Raw genomic sequence first — 23,396 nt, forward strand, 5'->3', positions numbered from 1 at the left:
ATACCAGCACAGAGGCACTGTGCTCAGTCAGTAACTCCAAAACCTCTAGGACTTCTAGGTTACCAGTGTCTTCTTACTAGCACAATTTTCTTTGCTTAGAAAAGATCAAAACTTTTTTTTTCTCTTTTTTCCTATTTTTTTTTTTTTCCTTCTCCCAGTGTTCCAAATACTTTTTATAATGCCTGTTTTTCAGAGAACTTTGAAATGTTTCATTTTCATTCCAAGTCAGAACAAAGATATACTTCAATGACTGGAAATCCTGCTATGAAGCAGAATGATCATTTTCCATTTGGCTTTCTGAATGCTAACAAAAGCCAGCAGGAGAATTCACGTTAGGCTTCAGATATCTCCTGGCTACTCAGAAATTGCTGTTAGTGTTGTAGGCTTGCTTGCTCAAACGTTATGTGAAACATTTTCTATGCATCTTATCACAAGCTTTGTGAGCACTGTAGTAATACAAGGAATCATTTCAAAGTCTAAACATATCACTCAAGGAATAATTGTCAATGGACATTTCCACAACCCCTTATAGAGGTTTTTCATGAAAGAAGCTACCCATTCAGGGTAAACCTGCAATAATGCCAAAGTGCATAGGCTCCGTGATTGAAAATATGTCATAAGGAGAGTGCAAAATTGCCCACCATGAAAGGGATCAAGGGATCATCTAAACCAGCATCTTATTTTCAGTAATGACCAGTCATGGGTATTCTGGAAAGCATGTAAAAAACATGAGCTTTCCTCTCCTGTACTCTGACAATAAGAATTTAACAGTCCCCAAAAGGCACCAGGCACACCAGAAGAGGAACAGAGCTTACACCGAAGAAGGGCTGAGATCTATTTAATGTGCTGGATACCACAGTAGGCACAGAATTTGGCTCTTGTAGTGGTATTTACACACCTATGTCACAGATCTTGCTAGTTCTCAAGTCTTATTTGTATGCAAAAAAACTCATGCTCTTTTGTGGTGGGACCATCACAGACCACCTCCTGGATTCAGCTTTCCAGGCCCTGAGAGCATTTGAATTCCAGGCAGTCTTTGTTTGACGTTCTCTCTGCTCCCACCAACACAAAACAAATCTAGCTAATGCAAATATGATAATCTTCCAGCAGTGGGTTTAAAGGGTGCACATATAATTAAGCCACTTCTCTATTTGGATTTGCAGTAGCTCCATCGACTCGTTGTTTATACATTTATCGTTGTGTAAACATGTATTTCAAAATGTGTGGTGTAAGATTTTTGAGTCAAGCACTTTTCCTTGGGTCTCTGTAAGTTCATGTGGAATGAGATCTGTCTTTCTCTCCTTTTTTTTTTTTTTTTTTTTTTTTTTTTTTTTTTTTTTTTTTTTTTTTTTTCCCCCATCTCATATTTTAATACAAGCAAAGCAAAAGGTAGGTATCTGACCCAGGAGCTGCTGACATTGCTCACAGCCACAGACTGCAAAGAGACACTAAGCTGCAAACAGGGAGGCTGTTCCCACTTCTTTTTGCTTGTGGTTTGGCCTCACTTTTCTTGCTGCCCTACTTCTCCACTGCTGGGCCACATGCCACTTGGTGACTACCAGCCCTGCCAGTCCCTTGACCTGTTCCTGCCCAAACCATTTCCTTGCATTTCAAGCTTCAGGAAAGACAGTTCTGTTTCCACCTCAGCTTACTTCTCTGCCCATTGAATCATATACTGCAACTCCTAGTATGGGCTTCTTGTGACACTTCACAGCCCAGCCAGATCCTGTTGGCCCTTCTGTGACTACCGGTCTCTGCTCCAGCTGCTGGAAACTCTTGCACCAAACACTTAGATTCCAGATAGCACCATAGGTCCTCTCTGAGTACCTCTTGTCCTACTTCACAGTGGTGCAAAGGCTTGTGTGTCCCAAAGGCATAGCTCATTTTGTTAATGATACTACATCTCACCACAAACTGCTGAGATGGTTTTTGGAGCAGCCTGGCTGTGACAGCACCAACACTGGCCCCTTGGACTTCTATGTGAGTGATCAATAAGCCAGTGTTGGTCACTGGGGGATGATTTGTGACATTTGAGGGTATTCAGAGCTAAAGGAAAGCTGTGCATGGGATACAGCTGAGAGGGAAGGGTCATGGCTGAGAGCCCTTTCCAGTGCCTTCCTTGCTAGCACCATTCCTCATACCCAACAAGCCCGCTATGTTCCAGCTCTGTTGACTCTCAACCCCCTTTCTTGCCTCACCCACCAGGGAGTGCCACTGGGCACAGGGCACAGCTAGCCCAACAACCCACTGCTGATGAGCCCTTTAACTTTGCCCTGTTTCATGGTACAGAAGCCAACCTGCAGCTGGCCCCAGCCCTGGGAGAAGGGGCAATAGCCTTTCTCTGTCCCTCAGCCCCTCTCCCTTACCACAAAAGTATCTGGTCTTCTCACTTCTGATGGCCTTCACCAACAAGACCAACATTTCAATAAACACTCACTGGGGGACAACTTGTCATCTGACTTGTCCTGCCAGGTCTCCTTTGGGATCTGGCAAGATTCCTCAGCCCTTCACCCTGTCCACCCCCGGGCTCTTACCTGAGGTTGGTGTCATGGGGGCGGCAGCCAGGCCGTTCATGTTCAGAGCCGCCATCTGCTGCATCTGGGCCGCGGCAAAGGCTGCCATGGGGTTCAGGTAGCCGCCCTGCGCCACCGACGCCATGATGGCCGCTTGCTGCTGCATCAGCTGGAACAAAGAGAGCAGGGAAAAAATATCACGCGGTCACTGGCAGGGCAGCTCACGGTACCGGCACCAGCACGGGGAGCCGGTGAGGGTATCAGGCATCCCTCTGCTTGGGGATGTCAGCTCGCCATGCCTGTGGCACCCCCCGGCTTTGGACTTCCCTCTTGCTGCAGGAGCCAGAGTCAAAGTGCCTCTTCGCATCCTGGGGTCCTTATGGTCCCCACCCCCGTGATGTGTTCCCCAGGGTGGGGGTCTTCCATGAGCTGGATGCAACCCTGTGACTCCCTGGTACTTCCCTTATGAGAAAAGCAGAGAAAAGACTATATGATCCTGAGCAGAGAGGTTTTGTGGCTTCTATTGCTTGTATCCAAGCTCTGGAAAAGCACTGGTGGCTGCTGATGAGACACCACTGTACGTGGAGTGGTGGGGAAAAGGGATCCTTTCTCCAGAGCAGCAAGCTTAAGTGGTTCTCTAGGGATAAACTTATTTAATTCCATCTGTCAGTGACAAAATTATTTTTTTTTCATATGCTGCTGGGAGGCCTCCAGTGGACACCAAGCAAAAGCATCATCAAACCTTCTAACCAGATTATAGCACCTATTTCCAACACAACCAAGAAGGGACTCCTGGAAGAGTGGTGCAAGAGAAAGGAGCTCCTCTGCTTCAGCAAGGTTAATAGTATGTAGTGGGAAAGTCTGTCTTGTGGTTTTGATCTGGCACGTCTTCCTTAATTATTTTTTTCCCAGAAAGGGATGTTTGGACTACACTGCCTCTTGTCTCCTTCCCTGGAGCTGTACAAAGAGCCAGACAAGGTAAGTCTGAGTCCTTATCCAGCCCCCACTAGTGACTGGTCGTGGGTGCTTAGAGAAAGTGTGAGGGAAAAAGGATGAGCAGAGAGTGAAACCTCGCTCTGTTCATTCCCCAGCCTCTGGTAATGTGTGACTTGAAGATAATAGTGGGGAAAGAAACTGTTTTTCTATGGTGATTGTAGAAATGAGTCTTTGCTGTCTCCAGAGCTGGAGTACCTCTGTTTTGTTGCTCTCTGTGATTTCACTCTCTCTCCCATCAGGAAATCACACTCTGATGGTGTTGTTTAAGCACACGGGACACGCTTCTCAGCATTAAACAGACCTCAAAAGTCACGTCAAGGAACAGACTGTTCCCTACTGTTCACTTTAATATTGAAATATCAGCTAAATTAGCTGTTCATACACACACAGACTAAAACAAATCCATGAAGTCACTGTGCTCATTCAAATGCTGAAATTGTCCTTGTCATCATCAGTAAAAAGACCAAAATAAAGGATGCTCTGTCACTGACCTGCTGTGACAACCGTGCACAAGTTGTGTAAACTTGCCTTGGTTTCTCCAGAGCTAACATGGGACACAAGATACTTGCCTCCCCATGCAGGAAAGCCTTCAGATCTAGAGATAAAAAGTACTATACTAAAGTTGAGTACTAATATTTTTTGGAGCCTAGTGCAGATTGGTGGCATGGTGGTGGCTTTCCCTTTGATTGTTAATTACTCTTTTTTATTATGCCCCCCACATAAGACACTTTCACATTTTAATTAGTGATATCCTGTTCTTTGTAATTACTGATGGAGTGATTAGGCAATCCTTTCTATCAGAGCACAATGCTGGTTCCCCTTTAAGGAGTACATTCGTTTCTAGGCATCATTTGAGTTTATTCTCCAGGGGATAAACTGAGTAGATGATTTTAGTAAGTAATGCCAATGGAGCAAATGAGGAAGGGGGAATCCATCCATCTTTAACACTGGATTGACTCCACAGTTAGATGCACTGTCTCACATATATTTTCTGTAGTGGATGTTTTCATCTGGGGACAGCTGAGGATATAAGTGGATGGTTGCAGAAATGGTGGCCATCATGTGTGAGGTTCAACAGAACCTTAACACTGATTACTAAAGAAGCATCTCTGAGATGGACATAATTGAAAGGACAGAGAATAGTCCCCATCTGGCCTTTGCTAACTTTTTTCTTTTCTCCAAAGCTGACCAGAGCTGTATGAACAAACACACCTCAAAACACAGAGTGACATGTGTCTGGTCATATGGGTGCTGTAGTCAGTGTGGCTGGCAGATATCATCCTGGAAATTGTACAGAGACCTTCTAGGGCATGTAGGGGACTACATTTTTGGCATTTTCTGTTGTCAGATTCAGTCAACTAAACACAGAAGGGGTTTCCTTTGAGCTGGTCACCTATTACAGTTGATGTGATGACAGACGGTGGAGTCTAGGCCAACATTCATCTCTCCCTTCTGTACACAAGTGCCTCTGGGTAGATGAACTGCAGATTTGTTTCTCCCTACTGGCTGTAAATGGAGACCCAAGTGATGGGTTCAGCTGCACATACCAACAGTCAGATGAAATCATTCCCATCCCTTACTTGGCCCTCAGCAGATAGTTTTGGACCTTAGTTCCCAACCATTTAAAAGAAAAGTATTAATCCATCTTTTAGTTTTGTTTCGCCTGTGCTGTGAACGAGACAAGGCTCTATCTAAAAGACACTGCATTGCAAATGGTAGTACAAGTGATCGTGCTGCTCCAAATACAATTTCCACTTTGCACTCAGCAGAGCTCAGTAATCACTTATGACACTATGACTTATACAACTTCTCCTTCTTACAGATGGCTGTAAGCTATTCAGAGTTAACTCCACAATGGCAGGTGCTCCTCCTGGTTTGCAAATCAGGTAACTAGAGCACGTGGCTTCTTGTATGTTCAGGAGGCAAATTTGCACTGGAAGATCCATGTTTGTAGAATATAACTTGGCTAAATGCATGCTCCTTTTCTGTAGTGTAATGTCATTCATACATTTCTGTAAGAGACCTTCAGAAAGCGGAAGGTATTTTCTCTGTCTGTATGAGGAGAACTAGATGGACCCAATCTGCTGATTAGTTGTGAAGCTGCAGGGTCTGTACCCTAAAGCCAGGTGGATTCCAGTGAAGCAGTTACTTAAAACTGGCCATGCTCCCATACGGACTGAATTAGGATCTTGAGGAGTGAAGAGGTTGAATTTGGCCTGTGGTTAAAAAGATAATGTAGTGAAAATATAAGGCCCTGACCTGTGATTTGGGAAACTAGATTCAGTTGCTTCTGCTAGAGTAAGCATTCTGCAGGGAGTGCCACTCCCTTTCTGCTATACTCAGTGCTCTGGAGATACCCAAGATGTCCTAGAAACCTAGAAATCCCCTTGGCATAGTGAAATTAGCTGCAATATAACACCTCATGACCCAGAGGACGTACACAGTGCTGCAGCCTTCAGACCCAGCCTCTGGATTGAACCATGGTCTCCTCCAGAGCTGGAAGGAATATAGCACCTCATACCTGAACACTGCCACATATCCCAGCCAAATGGCTTTGCTTACTTGCATAGAGATGGGACCCAAACCATGTCTCAATCACATCTGGACACCCTCAACCCTTGACAAAATTCCTGCCACCCTTCTGTGGTCACATTTCCTGTTTATGCCCTTCCCTCTCTGGTTGGAGGTGCTCAGGGGTAGACGTTAAGGGGGAAGAGGAGAGAGGTCATTCCTAGCCCAGTGGATGATTACCACAGTGTGGCCAAGTGCAGCAGCATTGTGGGGGTGGGAGGACATGAACTCATTCACCTTGAAAGAAGCTGACAGCATAGACCTACCTCCTTCCCCACAAAGTGGCTCCAGAGAAATTTAAAAAAAGAGGGCAAGTCCTATACGGGTCACCGGTTTTCCTTATAAAACCTCTGAGGCATTCCCAATAAAAGTCACTTCACTCCTTCCTCAGCTCCCTCTGAAGACAAATGTCCCACCCACTCTCCTTTCACTTTGAAAGAGGCCCAGTGTATGGTCCCAGTTAATAAAGCTGTAGAAAGTGAGGCAGTGACCCCACCAGAGGCAAATCAATAGCAGCAGGGCCCCTGGGTATTGTGTACTTTAAAATATGCCATTTGAAATGCAGATTTTCCCTGCCTGGGCTGGGGCCACAGAGCACTAATCAGAACGGCAGCAGCCTTATTATTTCAGACTGATCCAAGGGGACGGAGAGGAGCTTTTCCCTTCCTCAGCTGAAAGGACATATTTCCTTTTGCTGCTTCTACTTCCTCAGCATGATCTTTGCCTCAACATTTAGACATTTTTCCCATCCAGTTTTAAAGATTTGTTCCCTCTTTCCTCCAGCCTAGCCTTTACTATTGCTCAAACATTTATCTTCTGAGAAGATCAGAGGGTGCTACCAAATTGATTCACGCCCATGAGACTGAGGAGCTAAGAGCATGCAGTCCCCATCTCAGTGCTTGAGAACAAACAGGGAAGCTGGACAAGCACTGGCAAGGCTATCTGAGGAATGAGAAGGGGCGGTAGTGGTAGCTGGTCAACAGAGAGAGGCTTTAGGAGGGTTTATCTCACACAACCTTTTGATACCTTAAGTTGAGGTGGCTAAACTTCAACCAGCTCTGTCACCAGTGGGTAGATAGGCACCTCCAGCTACTTACTCATCCTGTTTTTTCTCCCAGAAGTGGGAGTTTTCCTCCCAGAAGTGGGTCCCTGTGTGGTCACTGTGGTTCTAGTGGCATAGGGTGAGGACATGTCGCCAGAGGTGGGGCTGGGAATGGCGCTGTTGGCTCTGGCATCAGGTGGCTGTTAGACAGCAGGGTCAAGCAACTGCTCTCAAGGAAAGGAAATACCATCCTTTCCTTACAGGAGGAGCAGATGCATGGAGAGATGAAGGCGCTTTCTCAAGGCTGAAAAATCCTTCTAGAAATAGGACAAGGATGCTACAGTCTGTCTTCCCCAGCCCCCAAAAGAAAAACTTGTGAAACTGAAGAAGGGGAAAGAGAAGGGTTATTTCTGATGTGCTCTGTTCGCAATAGCCTGATCATTGCCCTTGGAGAAGGCTTACTCTGAGAGATCTGATGACCTTCTCCTTTTTTTCAGTGTTATTTTCTATCCTTATTTCTGAACCACATGACGTTTTGTTTGATTTTCATATTCTTCATTCAGCAATAATAATAAAAGTAATAACAGCATCCCACACTTCCCACCTCCAACGATCTATACAAACACTTAGCTAATTAATCCTCATGGTATCCCTCTGATAGAAAGAGGTAAGTAAAGTGATCAATCAAGCAGTAAGAGGACTCTCATTTGGTAAAATCACAGAATTGACAAATTCACATCTATTTTAACTAACTGCCCATTGGGAAATAAAACCAAAAATATCTTCCAAGCCTTAAAATGAACTGAAGATACTCTGTAAAAAATCAGAGCAGTCCTTCAGATATTTTTTTATGTCTTCTTGGAAACAGAAATCTCTGCTCTGAAAAGTAAATTTAATTTCAATTAAGATTTTTTAAAAACAAATGTGCATCACTTGAATTATTCTGTCCAAGCGTCTTTCCAAAGTCTGATATAAAATTGGTTTGGATTTCTAACTTCCTGAGAACTGTGGAAAAAACCCAAAACCTAAAAGAGAAAAAGAAAAGTATATAAAACCTAATCCTAGGTATTCATTATTTATGAATTACCAGGGAACTGACAATCAGAAATATGGTATTAGCTGTTCTACAAAGTATTACAGCTTCAAAATAACTTCCTCTTCTGGAAAGGATCAGACAGAACAAGAGATTTCCCTAACAGTAGTATTTACCCAATATACTGCCAAATTTTGGTCTTTTAAATATGATAACTATCATATGCAGAAGATAGCCTATACCCTATTTTCCCTGACTTCATAGGGCTAGCTGATCTTTTTTAAGTATCTTTCCAAAATAATTTTCACAGTATGAATTGAATAAATGTTGGAGGAAGTGTTTCTTCCCTTCAGCACTACCTCAAATCATTTAGCAGAAATCCGCTTTAATCTCCACAGAGGCCAGGGCATGGAGGTAGAGGGGGGCACCTGGGCACCTACGGTCAGCATGGCAGTCACTGCTGCCCTAACTGCTCAAGGTGACCACTTAACAGTGATGACTGAGGGCTTTGCTGTGCTGGATGTTCCCAGGTTTGTAGCAGTTATTTTCTGCAGTTAGGGAGATGCAGCCATTTTACTTTTTTAGAGTGAGCAGAGCTGGGCTTTACTGGTGGGTAAGGACTTGCTCCAGGCCGGAGAGCAAATGTTACCATTGCCCATGCTGCCTCTGTCCCCATCTGTCTGTTTTTACTCAATAGCTCTATCCCCGTCCCCTGCTGCAGAATGTAATCAGTCCCATGGCTGGAATTTGGCCAGAAGACTGTGGCTAACACTCCCACCCCATTTTTTATGCAAACTTGATTTATGACTTTGATCTTATTTTAAATAATTTAAAAATTAAATAATTTATACAGTATCTGTCACTTTCTGAGGCTCCTTGCTTTGTTCTTGCTTTGCTCTTCTGCATTTTCCCACCTTCCCAACCCTTTTTGATCTCTGCACATTTCCTTTTCTGCGTGGTGGGGCAGCAGTGACATGAGACAGTTGCTAACTATTTCCCAGTTTCTTCACGGAAAGAAGACCTGCAAGAACTTTTGGTGCTGTTGTGTATTTGGGCCAGGACTATGCTATCACCATTCATAGTCTGGTGACTTGATTTTTACTGCTCCTGATTCTGGGCTTGGCCACCCCACTGCATACAAAGGTCTAAGAAGGTCTGTTTTGCTGGAGCGTGTGCCTGCAGGTTCATTCTTGACTGGCAACAAATCAAAGGTCGTGCCACCTAGCTTCAGTCTCCTTCTCTCCAGCCTGGGTTCAGATCTATACCTCACACTGACCGTAACCAAGACTGCAGAAACAGCTATCAATACCCAGCTGATGTACATCCACAGTAATCTGACAATAAAATGGGCTGGTGGCCTCTACATGTGTGAACTAAAATAAATAATTGCCCCATAAAAAGGGAAGTTAAATTAGTATGGGAAGATACTGCTGAAAAGAAAAAAACCAACAACCTAAAACAATCCAGAAAGACTGAAACAAATTAGTATAGAGGCTCTGGGAGTTTTAGGGAGCCATGAAACATGACTTGCCTGAGCCGCATACAAAAAAAGGTGAGGTGGGTCTGATGTGACTTTCTGTGTCACTGAAAAGGCACACAGAGTTAGTACCAAGCTTTGTCTGGTCTGCTTGCAGGTGGCACATGAGGAGAGGAGGCAAAACCACACTCAGAGGAGAATTCCCTTTGCTTCACGATTTTTTTACCTCTGGAGCTGAGGCCATATGGCTGGTGAACCGCCAAGGTAAGGCTGTGGCTGCTATCAAAGTTAAAGTTGCTTAAGCAGAGGTTGAGTGGGTTGGTAGCGAGCAGCAGCAGGGAGTGAACCACCACAAGGTGATCTGCCGGTCTGCAAAGGAGGTAACTTACAGAGGAGTTGAGGCCCAAGGCAGTCCTGGTGGCAACACCAGTGACTATCAGTCAGACACTGCTGTATGGGGACCCTCGCTGTTTCTCCTCAGTGGTGCTGCTGGGTTTGCAAATCCACAGCTGACCACTAGCCTCTCAAACAACTGCATCTTGTGGGGTTCTGCAGTGCTGGCCACCTGGATGCATGGGGACCTTTCTGCAGGAGCTAATCCAGTCCCAGTGATCTGCATCATGCCTCTCTGAGGGAGGTTCAGTATGAAACTTCTGCCTAGGGGACTTCTCAACTTTCTCCATGGGGACAGGCCATTAGAAACTACAGATTAACCAGCTCTCATGGGATATCTTGGGAACTCTTTTATGGAGACACCTGTCAAGCTTAAACTGTAGTGGCATAGCTGGATGGACAGGTTATGAGTACAAAGCAGAGAGGATAGTGTCTGGCTAGTCCTGGTCTTACTATTAAACACTGAGGTAGTTCTTAAACTTGTGTTTTCATCATACCCCTTTGTGAAAACCTGTGGCGAGATAGCACAAAAGAGAGCCATGTTCCTCAGGGAGAAGGAAAAATAAATAAATCTGATCATCAGCTTCATTTGTACAGGGGGGATTGATATCAGGATGTCAAATGATTCACCCAAGGTCACACAAGTTGCTGGTGGCAGTGGCATCATCTGTCATCACTGTCCTGCTCTTGTATTTTCTCTGTTTCACATTCCCTCCTCTTGACTTGCCTTAGCTCTTCAACTTCTCTTTGGGCTGAATAAAACTAGCCCCCCTTTCCCTCTCCCCCTATCGATCCCTCCATCTCCTGCTGGCATTTGTGAGGTGCCAATCACCCTGATATCTAAGAGCCAGCAGTTTGAGGTGGATTAATCCAGACCGAGGGAACGTCACACAGCCCTGGTGCTCCTTTCCTTCCCTTTTGTGTGAGACTGCGAGATGAAGCAGACAGGGAGAGACACAGATAGGGAGGCTGATTGAGAGACAGCATCTGAGCACGCTCTGGGTGTACAGGCACCACACAGAAATGTGATCCCGTCATTTAGACAGCTCTGAAGTCCCCAGGGTAATTGGTGTCACCAGCTTGTCATATCTAATGGGTCAAGATCTAAAACTTATTCTTTCCCCCTTATTAGCATAGTTAAGAGGAAAAACGAGGATTGTTCCAATTCTACTTTCACAGAAATCAATAGGAAAAATATTCATTGGTTTCAAGTAGTGCAGGAGCAGACTCAAGGATTGTTTTCACTCTTCCTTCAGGGATAAATCCTCACTCAAACACTTATTATGTCTTGTATTGTCTGATGAGAAGAGGAAGCAAGTTGTGCTCTTTTATATATCAGTATAAACCTAGTCTGGCAAACAGAATAATTACTCTAGATTAAAAACTGTGTGAGAAGAGTTTTTGGAACAGAGCATCAGGACAGTGTTGTCCTTACCACCTCTCTAGCTTCCTGATCAATGCCTGTAGTGTAACACTGGAGCTACATCTCATCCCTGACAGCCTCTGCAGATGTTTTTCCTGAGCTGTCCATGGGTTGCCTCTTCTTAATTCCTCTGGTACCTGGAGGTACATGTACCAAGCACATTCCTGGCTGCATCACTCTGCCAGGATGCTGGCCACTGACCTGGGCTCAGCTGTGATTTACTGTCTCTTTTCTTCTTCCTGCAGCCTCCTCTGGCTAGGAGGACAGTTAAACACAGCCAGGCTGGAAAAGGGACAACTCTTCTATCATGTCAAGGGAGAAGGTGACACAGAAAGAGATAAAGATTGTCTTTGACGAGGAATAAAAATTAAGAGGGCAAAATGGAAGGAAAACCAGAATGTGTCTAGTGGGGAGAGAATAAAAATGTTCAGAATAACACCAGGAGGTGCAGCTGGAAGGAGAGGGATAACACCTGTGGAGCTCTATAGCATGTCCTTGTGACTCTATATGGCTCATGTAAGGTGTGGGCTGGGTTCTACTAAGTATACAGGTAGTTATGCCAGAGGGATCCATTTCAGAGCTTCATCAGGAGCCCAGTTCCTTATAAGGTCACATTTTCTCAGGGGCCCAGGGTCCAGGTTGGGTATGTTAGTAGAATACCTGAAGTTACTGCAGCGCTGGTTTAAATAGCAGATGAATTTTCCCGGTGTGCTTAAATCATATTGTTTTGGAGAGACAGGACTCTATATGTTCATATGTCTGCTCATCCTTTTTTAGTACTATCTAGCATGTTTTCACAAATCTAAAAGCAATTCTGTCATCAGCTGCCAATTTATTCTGTGGTCACTCCAAAGGTACCCACAATGATGCATGGTGAAGCAGGGACCTGGCCAAATGGAGCAGAGCCATCTCCCCCATCCAGCTGTCTGTGTGTCCTGGTAGCAGAGGGGAGCCAGAAGGGTATTTGTGCCTTCACAGATATTTGTTGGCACCAGATGGTGCTGACATTGGGCAGAGAACAAGGATAAACTGAATTCAGGCCTATTCTATCCAAATCCTCTAAGGCTAGTTGTGTTTGAATTTGACAGCAACGGCTTAGAACCTATAGGAAGTGTCTTGCATGGGTGAACACACGATCACGGTTTGGTTACTGCTGGAATTGACTATTGCACCTCTGAGACTTGTCTGGGCGATGCCCCTCTCTACCCTGGATGGCATGGCAAGAGAAGTGTGGCCAGCAGGTCGAGGGAGGTGATTCTCCCCCTCTACTCTGCTCTGGTGAGACCCCACCTGGAGTACTGCATCCAGTTCTGGAGCCCCCATTACAAGAGGGATGTGGACCTGCTGGAGCGTGTCCAGAGAAGGGCCACCAGAATGGTCCGAGGGCTGGAGCAGCTCTCCTATGAGGACAGACTGAGAGAGTTGGGGCTGTTCAGTCTGGAGAAGAGAAGGCTCCGAGGTGACCTTATTGTGGCCTTCCAGTACCTTAGGGGGGCCTACAAGAAAGCTGGGGAGGGACTTTTTTAGGATATCAAGTAATAACAGAACTAGGGGGAATGGGGCAAAGCTGGAAGTGGGCAGATTCAGGCTGGACATGAGGAAGAAGTTCTTCCCCATGAGAGTGGTGAGACCCTGGAATGGGTTGCCCAGGGAGGTGGTTGAGGCCCCATCCCTGGGGGTCTTTAAGGCCAGGCTGGATGAGGCTCTGGGCAGCCTGATCTAGTGGGAGGTGTCCCTGCCCATGGCAGAGGGGTTGGAACTGGGTGATCCTTGTGGTCCCTTCCAACCCTGACAGATTCTGATCTGTTTTAGCAGAGGACTTTAGAGCCCTAACGGCTCAATGGTTGGACTTGATGATCTTGGAGGTCCCTTCCAACCTAAAGGACTCTGTGATTCTATGTAATTAGCTTGACAGAGAAATCACCGGTTCCTCCTCTGCTCAGTTTTCCCTTTGCTAATGTGTGCTTTTGTGCAGTTCCAGGCACTGTTCCTGTTCCTGTGAGCATGCGTCGAGCCAGTGTCTATACTTACTGCCTGTGCATAGGCGCCGTAGGCTCCGAACTGGATGGCCATGGGGTTGAACATGCCCATTTGTCCCGCCATTTGCTGCATGCGTCGCATTGTACGCTCCTTGTCCGTATCTGCAAACTTCACCACCAGGCTTGAAGAGGCTCCCTGCAGGACAAGAAACAAAAGGAGGCACACAAGAGAGTCAGTGCAATACCCATTGACTCAGGAAATCCATACATCTAACACAGGTTTGGTAGGATGGGATCCAGCTGCTGCTGATTTTTTCCATGCAATGTCTCAGGCCTTTTGAATTCAGGTTTTCCAAGAAAGTGAGAGCATCAGAAAGGAAAAAAAGGACCCTGGAGTGCAGGACTGAGGGCAGCAGTTTGGTTCCTAGTTTCCTCCAAAATTCAGATTTCCATGCTGTAATTAATGTTTGAATGTTTTTTTTTGTTGTTTTTTTTTTTTTTTTTTCTTCCCCAAAAAAAAGTTGTTGCCTTATTCTTTTAAAGTATAAAAAACCACCTGGCCCAGCAGGTTGTCCTTATGAGAGGACAAAGATCTGTACTCAGTGCAGCAAAAGATGTGGGATCTTTTGCTGGTTAAATGTAGGAGGATTTGTGAACCGATTTGTTTTGATGAAATATGTTAGCTCTGTGCATGTCAGATCCCCTGAGCTGGATCACTCTCTCACACTGCCATGTATTCTAACACCCATGTTCCATGAGAAATCCATGCCAAGACTTGGAGACAAGATTCGTTAAGCTGAGCAGAGGATATGTCTCACCATGAAGCAGCATCTCTTTGGCACTGTTAAACTAAGGGATCAAAAATAGTACCTGGTTAACCTGAGCCTCCTCTCCATTAACAGTGGGAAAAAGGTTACCATGAAAGAGCCCACATTTAATGTTACACTTTTCCAGGAAAGTTTCACAGTTTTTGGGATATGTCTGCAGTCAACATTGGTGCAGAACTATAAATGATCATCAGAGCAGGCAGTAGAAGTCTGAGAAAAATACAGAGCTTTTGGAAATGAGAGAAATCCCTCTCCTCCCCAAAATGAGATGAAAGCTCAGGAACTGCAACTCTTAAATTTCTGATAGGAGGCAAAGATGGGAAGAAATAGACCTGCTTAGGAAGACAATGATTTTTTTTTTGGCTGGCTCCAAGGCTGTCCTAACTTCAAGGGCTGGTTGATTCCCCACAGTGCAGACTCCCTGGGGGAAGAGGGGTGCAGGGGAGGGCAAGTCCAGGAGCAGCCCTGACAGCAGGCAGAGAGTTGCCCTGGGAGCTGGGCTGCCACTGAGCCTGGGGAGATGGGCAGGTGAGCTGTCAGGAGACTGGCAGAGAGCAGCTGAAATCATTGTGCTCCTATGCTATGCTTCCCTTTTGACACACTGGTATTCACTTATGGAAATACCATCAGTGGGGAAATTGCCAGCTCAGCTTCTGTCTGTGGCGGTAGAGGAAAACCAGCTCCATGCCAGAGGAGCTGGGCTGTTGTGTGGCCCTTTTTTTTTCTAGCAGAGATGAGATTGGCTGGGATTGCACTGGGAAAGTGTCTTAGGTGGCTTAAACACAACCCTGTCTACCTGTAACCAGAAAAATATAGTCTCGGTGAAATCAGGGTTACTCTACTATGAATTTGGGAAAACACAGTAAACCAGAGATGTAGACATACACTTATATAACTCCAAGCAATGCATATTCAGTAGCCTTTCCAGATCCTCAGTTATGAATAAAGACTTGAGGAATTAACTTGCTAAAAAATGCCCACCATGTAAGGCCACACAATGAGTGATGTTCCCCTGGATTAGCAGCCTGTTCTGAGAGGAAATTATTTGCATCAGCAAAGAATCTTTCTTTTTGACCTATTAGTGTCTCTCTAATAAATCTATAAACCACTCAAACAATGTGGTGAGGAGCAAGGGGTTGAAAGAAGTGCTTGAGGAAAACAAAGGGATGGTGAGATGAATGCCCCATTCAAGGGTGGAGAGCAGTCTTCAGAAGTTAGAAAAGCAAACCAGACAGCAGGAGGGTGGAAGAAAAAAAAAAAAAGAAAAAGCTCTAACTGAAATTCCCCTGCATTTCTGCTCAAGGCTGGGTGACTTTTCATTTTTTTTAAATCACATGAGGTAGTTATTGATCCTTCCCCAAATCACACTCTTAATTGCAGCTCATCGACAAATGAATATTTTAATGCATACATTTCCTGCTAATTATCACCTGGACCAGTCCTTAATTAGATTTCAACACTCATTTAATTAACCCTGATCCAAAAGACTGCTTGGTAACCTGAATCTAATGATTTAAACCTATTTACAGCAGTATTGGAGGGAGGCACTGGTCCACAGCAGATTGGGCTGTTCAGAGCTGCTGTTGCGATGCACAGAGCAGAGGCTGCAGCATGGTGGGCATAATGCAGGATGGAGGATTTGGAAACTGAATAAAGTGAATGTATATTCATCTCTGCAAATGGGCTAGGAAGATGCGACCTGCTCTAGGCATCAGGAAAAAGAACGGTAAATATGTTGGTGTTTTCCTCCTTCCCCTTTTCTTCATGTCTCTGTTTGCCCTGGAGGTCTTGGGGCCAGAGAACTGCCTCAGCAAATTGCTGATGCCTCACACTGTTGAAACTCAAACTGTTATTGTAGATGGCATCATGAGAACATGGGTAACCTCCACAGAAAGTTCTTGCCCCTGAAGTGTTCTTCCCTCCTAATGAGAGTCACAGTGGCTGCACAGCAGCTGTTTGACCCAATGGGATCTAAGACTGCCTCTTATGAGATGTTTTTCTGGGTTGTCTGTCTCAGCAGGACTTCAGGCCTCTTTGAACATCGCTATCGTCTGCACAGGGCAGGAAGGCCATTGGCAAATAGCAACAAGTTAGAGCACACACTACAAAGGAAGAGGAAAAAAAGGAGGGGTTTTTAAGAGTGCTCTGCAATGAGATGCGCACATAAGCGATTACAGTTATGTGGCCAGTATAGATGTTGCATTGTGCTTGAATATGAAGATTGACCTTGGGATTGATGCTTTCTGTACATGGTTCCTCATATGCAGCCCTTTCACATGACCCAAAGCAAATCAGGCAGTAAACTCTTATTGGATCACCTAGTGTGGGACTTTTAGCAGAGGAGCCAAAGAGTGCTGTTCATCTACAACAAAATGAGATTACTTACTACTTCAGTGACTCGTACTAATCCACTGGACAACATTAAAAATGCTCTAGAATGGGCCAGATTTTCCATGGGGTAAAAAATGCAGAGTCCTTCACCTGGACTATTTATTGCTTCCGCAAGCAGCTAAACCATGGTGTGTGTCAGCCGTTCCCTGCTGACAAAAGCAATAGGTCCTGTCTGCTCACTCATTTATTAGTAACACATAAACTCCTTCTTGCTCTCTCTGGTTGTTGGACCAGACCTTGTATTTCACCAACCCCCAAGAGAGTTACAGTGGGTAAGTCAATAATGTTTGAAATGTACTTTGAGTTCTATGTGTTAATTCTGCATTTTACTGAAAGAAAGACCTGTTCATTTCTCTACCCTGCAGATCCATAGTCAAAAGAAACTATCATGAAAGTGAGCATTCTTGCTTGCACCTTTGCAAGAGACTACTTGGAATTGGAATTTATCTCCTTTCTCATCAAATCAGCTTCCTTTTTCAAGTGATTTGGTATCTACTGATGAAAAGAATAATAGAAGGGCTAAGTATTTTTATGGTTTCTCTATTCTCTCTTGGGCCAGCAAGTCTACTTAATATAACTATCCTGCTACCCCTCCCATATGTGGTAATGAATTTCTCCCCTTAGTCAGCACACTCAGATTCTCTCTAGGCTGGCAGGGCAAGGGAAAAGATGGAGGAAAAATCACTGCACCACACTCACTTTGTAACCCCTAATCAGAGTCTTCTGTGGGAAAAACTAATTTCCAAGCCTGTCTTGATGTGTGAAATAAAGTCATTCTTGAAAACGGGAGCTTGACAGGTCACTTGTGAAATTTCATATTCAACTAAAAATAAAATATCCATCCATTGATATTTCATTTAAAGGCAAAGGAAAACAAATATTTTGCCTGGTTGTTGGGACTGTTTCACATCAGTTATAGCTGTCCAAGTAGAATCTATACACAAATTAAGCAAAATCTTTTCAGGAGACCAAATAATACCACACAGCATCCAGGGAAAGCTGCTTCTCCCTAGAACAATTCTCATAGGGAAAGTTTTGTGAAGACGTTTCCTTGAAGAATACGTGCCCGAACTTTCTTTGCCAGTCAGCTGTGTAAGTCTCCTCTGACTCAGTATGTTACAGAATCACAGAATGGTAGAGGCTGGAAGGGACCTCTGGAGATCATCTAGTCCAACCTCCATACAAAAGCAGGTTCACCTAGGGCAGGCGCTACACAGGAATGTGTCCAGGCATGACTGATCTCCACAGATGGTTAGACATGTTTTTCTTGCAAATTTGATGAATTTGGGCCTAATTCCCCAAAGCCATTAAATTATGTTTCACTTTAAGCTTAGTGAATGTCATATTGGAGGTAAGCATACATGGCAATGATGTCTCTCTCATTCGGGGGGACTTTTCTATCCTGGTTAGCTCAAATGAAGCCAATTAAAAGTTCTGGGCCAAAAATATTTTTTAAATCCTTGTTATGTTGAAATTCCACTGACTAAAGCTCTTGAGTATAAGATATGAATGTGCAGATCCTATTAAGTACCTTCAAAAATGTCAGCTGTGCACACCAGCTAAGATGCTTAAATGAATATGTAGTGCTGGATACTTCTCGTTTGGGTAATTAGACTAACTTCCTCCATGTCACCACCTGAATAGGGTTTCAAAGCAAAGCTGGGAGGATGCTGACCTTCAGCAAGCCATTTAGGGTAGTATTTCTAGACATGGATCCTTGATGTTTGGGTCCAAAAGCTGAGTAATAATTTCTTTGCTTTGGGCTCTGTCAGATCAGGCCATTTAGTATGATGCCTCCCAAGTTTGAAAACAAAAGGGTGGTTTTTTTTTTTTATTTATTTATTTTTTATTTTTTTTTTTTTGTTGTTGGAAATGGCTATGTAGCTCTACTGAAAATAAGGCTGTTGAATTAATCAGTGGGGCTTTGACCCCAGCCTGGGATTTTAGACAAGTAAAAAAGAAACTGCTGTCCAATTAAAACTGTAGAGCAGAGGGAATTTTAGCTAGGTAGAAATGTAATTACCCATGCTGGAAAATGGCCAGAAGACCAGGACTAACATCCCTTCCCGTTTGTGAAATATGCTATGTTTTTCTGTACTCAGGGCTTCAATTTCATGTCTCATCTGAAAGATGAGTAGGACAGCAGTCATGAGGAGCTATTTCCACTGTACAGTCCTAAGAGCTGGTTTAGACACACTTGAGATGAGAATGACAGAGATGGAGTGGGGAAGAGAGGCATTCATCCAGGGCTGGAGTGACAGACCCTTTGATAATGCTGCTCCCTTGGTAGAGGGGATTCTTCATGCAGTGTCTAAGCAGAGAGAGCTGCTGCAGGTACTTCCCTTCACAGATCTCCAGAGCTGTAATTTATTTGGAGTGGAATCTTGATTTAGGTTTTACTTGCCCATACACTACTTAGCAGGTATCTCTCTGAGCTAAAGTTATTGCTTTCCACAGGGCAACAGAATCGACTCCTAGTGGCACAGTACCCAATTCTAATTAAAAAGGACTCGATATATAACCCGGGCATTAGTATGCACCTCAAATCAAAGCCAGATACCCAAACAACCTAAACTTCAATGCAGGGTTCTTCAAGCAGCTCTGCATGTTCAGCTCAGTCTATGGATGATGAAAGTCCTCACAGAACCATTCACCTTCCTTAACGAATTATGAAGTGAAAAGTGTTGTTATACTGTCAGACTGGAAATTCTTAGCCACTATTTAGGAATATGAAAGCAATAAATAATTCCTTTTTGTCTGTTTGAAGTAACACTTAAAATCCAGAATTAAAAAGAAAATGTTATAGGTTTCCCTTTCTCAATAAGAGTAACGGGGTTTGGAAGATAAAGTGAGTTTAGTTCTATATTTACTAAAAATATACTTTCCCTGAAAATATTCTTACAGCAACAAATGATGACTTGACCTAATTTTTTTATAAATTATTACAACTATTAAGAAAATGTTTGGTAGCTGTAGCATAAAACCCCACGAAAGCTAGTATCTGAATGATCACTCCGTCTAGCTAAATAGGCAAGGCTGAAAATAAAAGTAGAATAATTCCAGAGCTGCAAAGTGAATTGTCTATTGCCACAACAAGGCATCATCACAAAGTTACGGAGCCACAGATGCTTCAGGACTCCGCTTACATGAGCTTCACTCTTCCTGGGCAGTTGTGGATGAGGACAGGAACAGCCTATGACTTGGAAAGAAACAGATGTTGAGGAAGGGCAGGCAAGATGGGCAGATACATTTCAGCTGTGCATGTGGCTTCAAATAACTCTTCAGCAGCACTGAATTGCAAGTATGCTGCACATGACTGGACATCTCAGATCACTGTCATGCTGTGTGACTCTAGACTATCATGGTGTAAAGCATGGTGCTTGACTCAGATAGTTAAGAAGTATTTGCATTTCTGCAACATATTTAAACTGAAGATCTCCAAGCACTGTGCAAGCAGAGGGCCATAAACTGATAAATGATTTTACTTTCAGAGAGATATCACCTGTGTATTAGTAGGGTGAAACAGGGGGTCAGCTGAAGCATGAGGTGAAGTAAACTCAGTGAAGCTCTGCTAGTTTTGGTGGAATGAGAAGCTGGTTTATGCTCAAAGATCAGCCCTTACTGCATTACGCTGCACCAAAACTGAAATGTGTCTCCTTGCTGACAGGCCAGACTTCACAACCACTGTTCCTGTGAGCACCACACAGACTTTTGGGATGCAAAGTCAAGCACATTCCTCAACCTGATATAACTTGCCAGGGGACATCTGAGGCAAAGACATTGATGTCTGGTAGGATGCTTTGCATTTGTGAATTTGCGTGGACTTCTTTTGAGGGTCTTATCTGAAAATTAATGTTCTGACCTAAATACATCTTTGTCCTTTAAAATTCATTTTGATTTTTGCAAAACCCATGTAGGTAACAGGTACTGAATCACTTAATGCAGTCTGTGTTTTGGATAGGGATATCAATCTACCAGTGGCTAATGTCTTTCTGTTTTCCTTATTAGAATTTTTGTTATCAATCAGGGCCATACACCTGCACAGGTTTGGGAAGGAGTGGCTTTAAAGAAAACAAGCACAAGCATCCAGGATGATTAAATGTTGATCCAAAGCCCACTTAAATCATCTTACTGATATAAATGAGGTTTGGAGCAAAAGAAAGAGGAAGGGAAGAGGGCAATCTGGAGGTGGTGAATGCTGAAGTTCAGAGGGAGCAAGTAAGCCTGGGGAAGATGGGGAGTGAAACCTGTCATGTCCCATGGGTCTCCCTGCTCTCTTGCCAGATGCCTGAATAGCTACAGAGATGTGACTTGAGAGGTAAAGGCCATCTTAGGTGCCAGTATGATTCATACCCCCTATCAGGCAGCCGGGCTGCCTGCATTTCTATTCTGGGAGCCAGAAACGTGATTCATTAGTTCCTTTATGGAACAAGGGGAGAGACAAGCAACACAGTGTTATGATTTTATATTTTATAAAGAATTAAGGGAAATTGTAGTAACATTGTGAAACTGTTGGCCCAAAGCTTGTAGAATCAGCTGTATTGGTGGCAGTAATGGGGTGGGATGGTCTATGAACCTTAGTCCCTCTTCAGCCAGGACCTGCTGCCTAAAAGAGAGACTGAGCTAACAAGAGACACTGGATTTTGATGGAAGAAATGACTGCAAATTAACATCTAGGTATTATACATCCATGGCTTCCTTCGTCCCGAAGGACAAAATGTGACTTTACAAATGGTGTTTAGGTAGCATATTCAGAAAAATAATTCATTATTGAAAGGAAGGGCCCTGTCTGCTGCTGGTGAGTTATAAATGGGTTTCTGATCTATTGTTATTTTTTAATAGAAGGAATGGCTGTCCTATGCCTTGCCCTGAGTTAAGCCAGCCTGTGTGTTACACAAAGGCATAGCATGGAGTGCATGTTCTTTAGAAAGCAGAAGATCAAGAGTAAAGAGAAAAAGAGTCTGAGTCTGCATCTCCACTCGCTTCTATCAGCTTCTCCAACACCAACAGTGTAAAACAAAGCCTCAGCCTCTGCATTAATTTGAGCAGATGGACTGGTGTCGATGATATCCCAGTCCACGTGAGAATTTGTGACTTTGGGCAAGCAACTTTAGGGCAAATTCAGCTGTGAGGCATGAATGGCACTCAAATGCTGGAATTTCATCAACTTTCACCTGCAATTACCTTTGAAAATCCCCCTTTATGTTTCTGTGTTAATGAAAAACTAAAGTTTATGACTTTCCCATTTCCTATTTACCCTGACAGCCTGAGGGGGTCAGTGACACTCTGTCACTGTACTGACTGTCACAAGGCAGCTTTTATTAACTGAGAACTTGAGCCCATGCTGGTACCTCAATGAGAGTAAATTTCGTGGGTTAATTGATACTCTGAATCACGTTCTGTTTAATTCTTATCTGTTTGTATTATGGTTTTGTCTAAGGTTCTGTTTATGCCACCTGGATATTTTGAAGACACCCTTGGGAAGTGAGGCAGTGGACTGATAGCTTCAAGTTTGACCTTCTTAATTCTTTTTTTCCTCCAGATTTAAGTAAATATTAAGATTCAGATGCTCAAGTATTCACTGGTTATTACTTCTCTACTGGGACCAGGAACAAGAATTACTGTGACTTTGTCTACAAACTGGCTAAACATGTTGATTAATTGTGTATAAGACCAGTTAATTCCCAGACATTGCATTGTTACTTCTTTTGCTTGTCTCTTGTGTGTTGTCCCTCTGAGGGAAATTTGAATGACCTAATTGCAGCCATTTTGGGCTATTCTAAGCCATCCATTACTGATGAGAAACAGATGTCTCTCTGAAGGGCTCTATCAACCATAGGTGTAGATGCTAGGGCTAGAGATGACCCTGAAGTTTTATATTTTGACCAACACTGATGTAATCGAGCCAGGTCAGCCCTGGACTTTAGCTGGTAAATTTCTGAACGTGGAAACTTGTAAGATGTTTGAGTGGTGTTTATCACACGATAGTTCCATGTAAGATCAACAATAACCACAGTTACAACAGTAGTAATCTGAGAGGAAATCTCCTACGGTTTCTAAGAGGGTGAAGGGCCTGTTGCTGTTAAAGTCAGACCAGCAAACGTGAAGCTGTGGCTCCACACACCCGGCTCACAGACTTAGCTGACTTCCTGAATATGTGTCTTGCTGGAAGTGAAAGATCTTACAAGTTTTGAACTATGGTTGATCTCCCCCAACTTTGTGGAAATGACAAACCCTCCTTCTGAGCACTAAAGGCTGCCATGAGCCTGAAGGGAGAAGGGGAGTGTGCAGCTGGATGTGTGTGTTTGCAAGGAAGGGGGGAGCGATGAGGAAAGTTTCTTCTATGAAAGAAATGATCCAATTTGAAGCAAATCCCTCATGGGAAGAGCTGTGACAGAGGCTGCTCTGTTCCTGTTAATTTTCACAGTGCAGCTGTCAGCGGGTCTGTAAATAGTACTCTGCGAAGCCAACACTTCCTATCCACACATCAACCATTCAATTAACAGAAGAACAGAAGAAGGAAATAAAGTGCACCACAGCCTTCTATCACGGCTTTGATGTTTCCCAGCAATTTATGAAAGTGTACACAAATCTAATTACAAGCCCCACTGCTTCCCATTTACATGGAGCTCCTCAAGTTCAGAGCTGTTTATATCAAAATAATTGTTAAAAATACCTCAGCTGATCTACGGCATTGTGGCCCCCCACTCACCGGAGCCTCCACGCTGCTCCTCCCAGGGAGTTTCTGCCG

General features: G+C 44.0%; 1 protein-coding gene across 1 annotated transcript in view; it reads right to left on the reverse strand.

Annotated features, from left to right (window-relative positions):
- Positions 1-23,396, reverse strand: part of LOC103776375 (CUGBP Elav-like family member 4) — a gene marked incomplete at both ends in the record, with an annotated part of 51,925 nt that overhangs the window by 22,005 nt on the left and 6,524 nt on the right. Inside the window, 2 exons of the mRNA XM_008943884.1 lie at positions 2,535-2,682; positions 13,480-13,623. Of these exons, the coding sequence (XP_008942132.1) occupies positions 2,535-2,682; positions 13,480-13,623 (292 nt within the window). The remainder of the gene's footprint in view (positions 1-2,534; positions 2,683-13,479; positions 13,624-23,396) is intronic.

The sequence above is a fragment of the Merops nubicus genome, unplaced genomic scaffold (genome assembly GCF_000691845.1).
Source record: "Merops nubicus isolate BGI_N331 unplaced genomic scaffold, ASM69184v1 scaffold11217, whole genome shotgun sequence".
Lineage (NCBI taxonomy): Eukaryota > Metazoa > Chordata > Aves > Coraciiformes > Meropidae > Merops > Merops nubicus.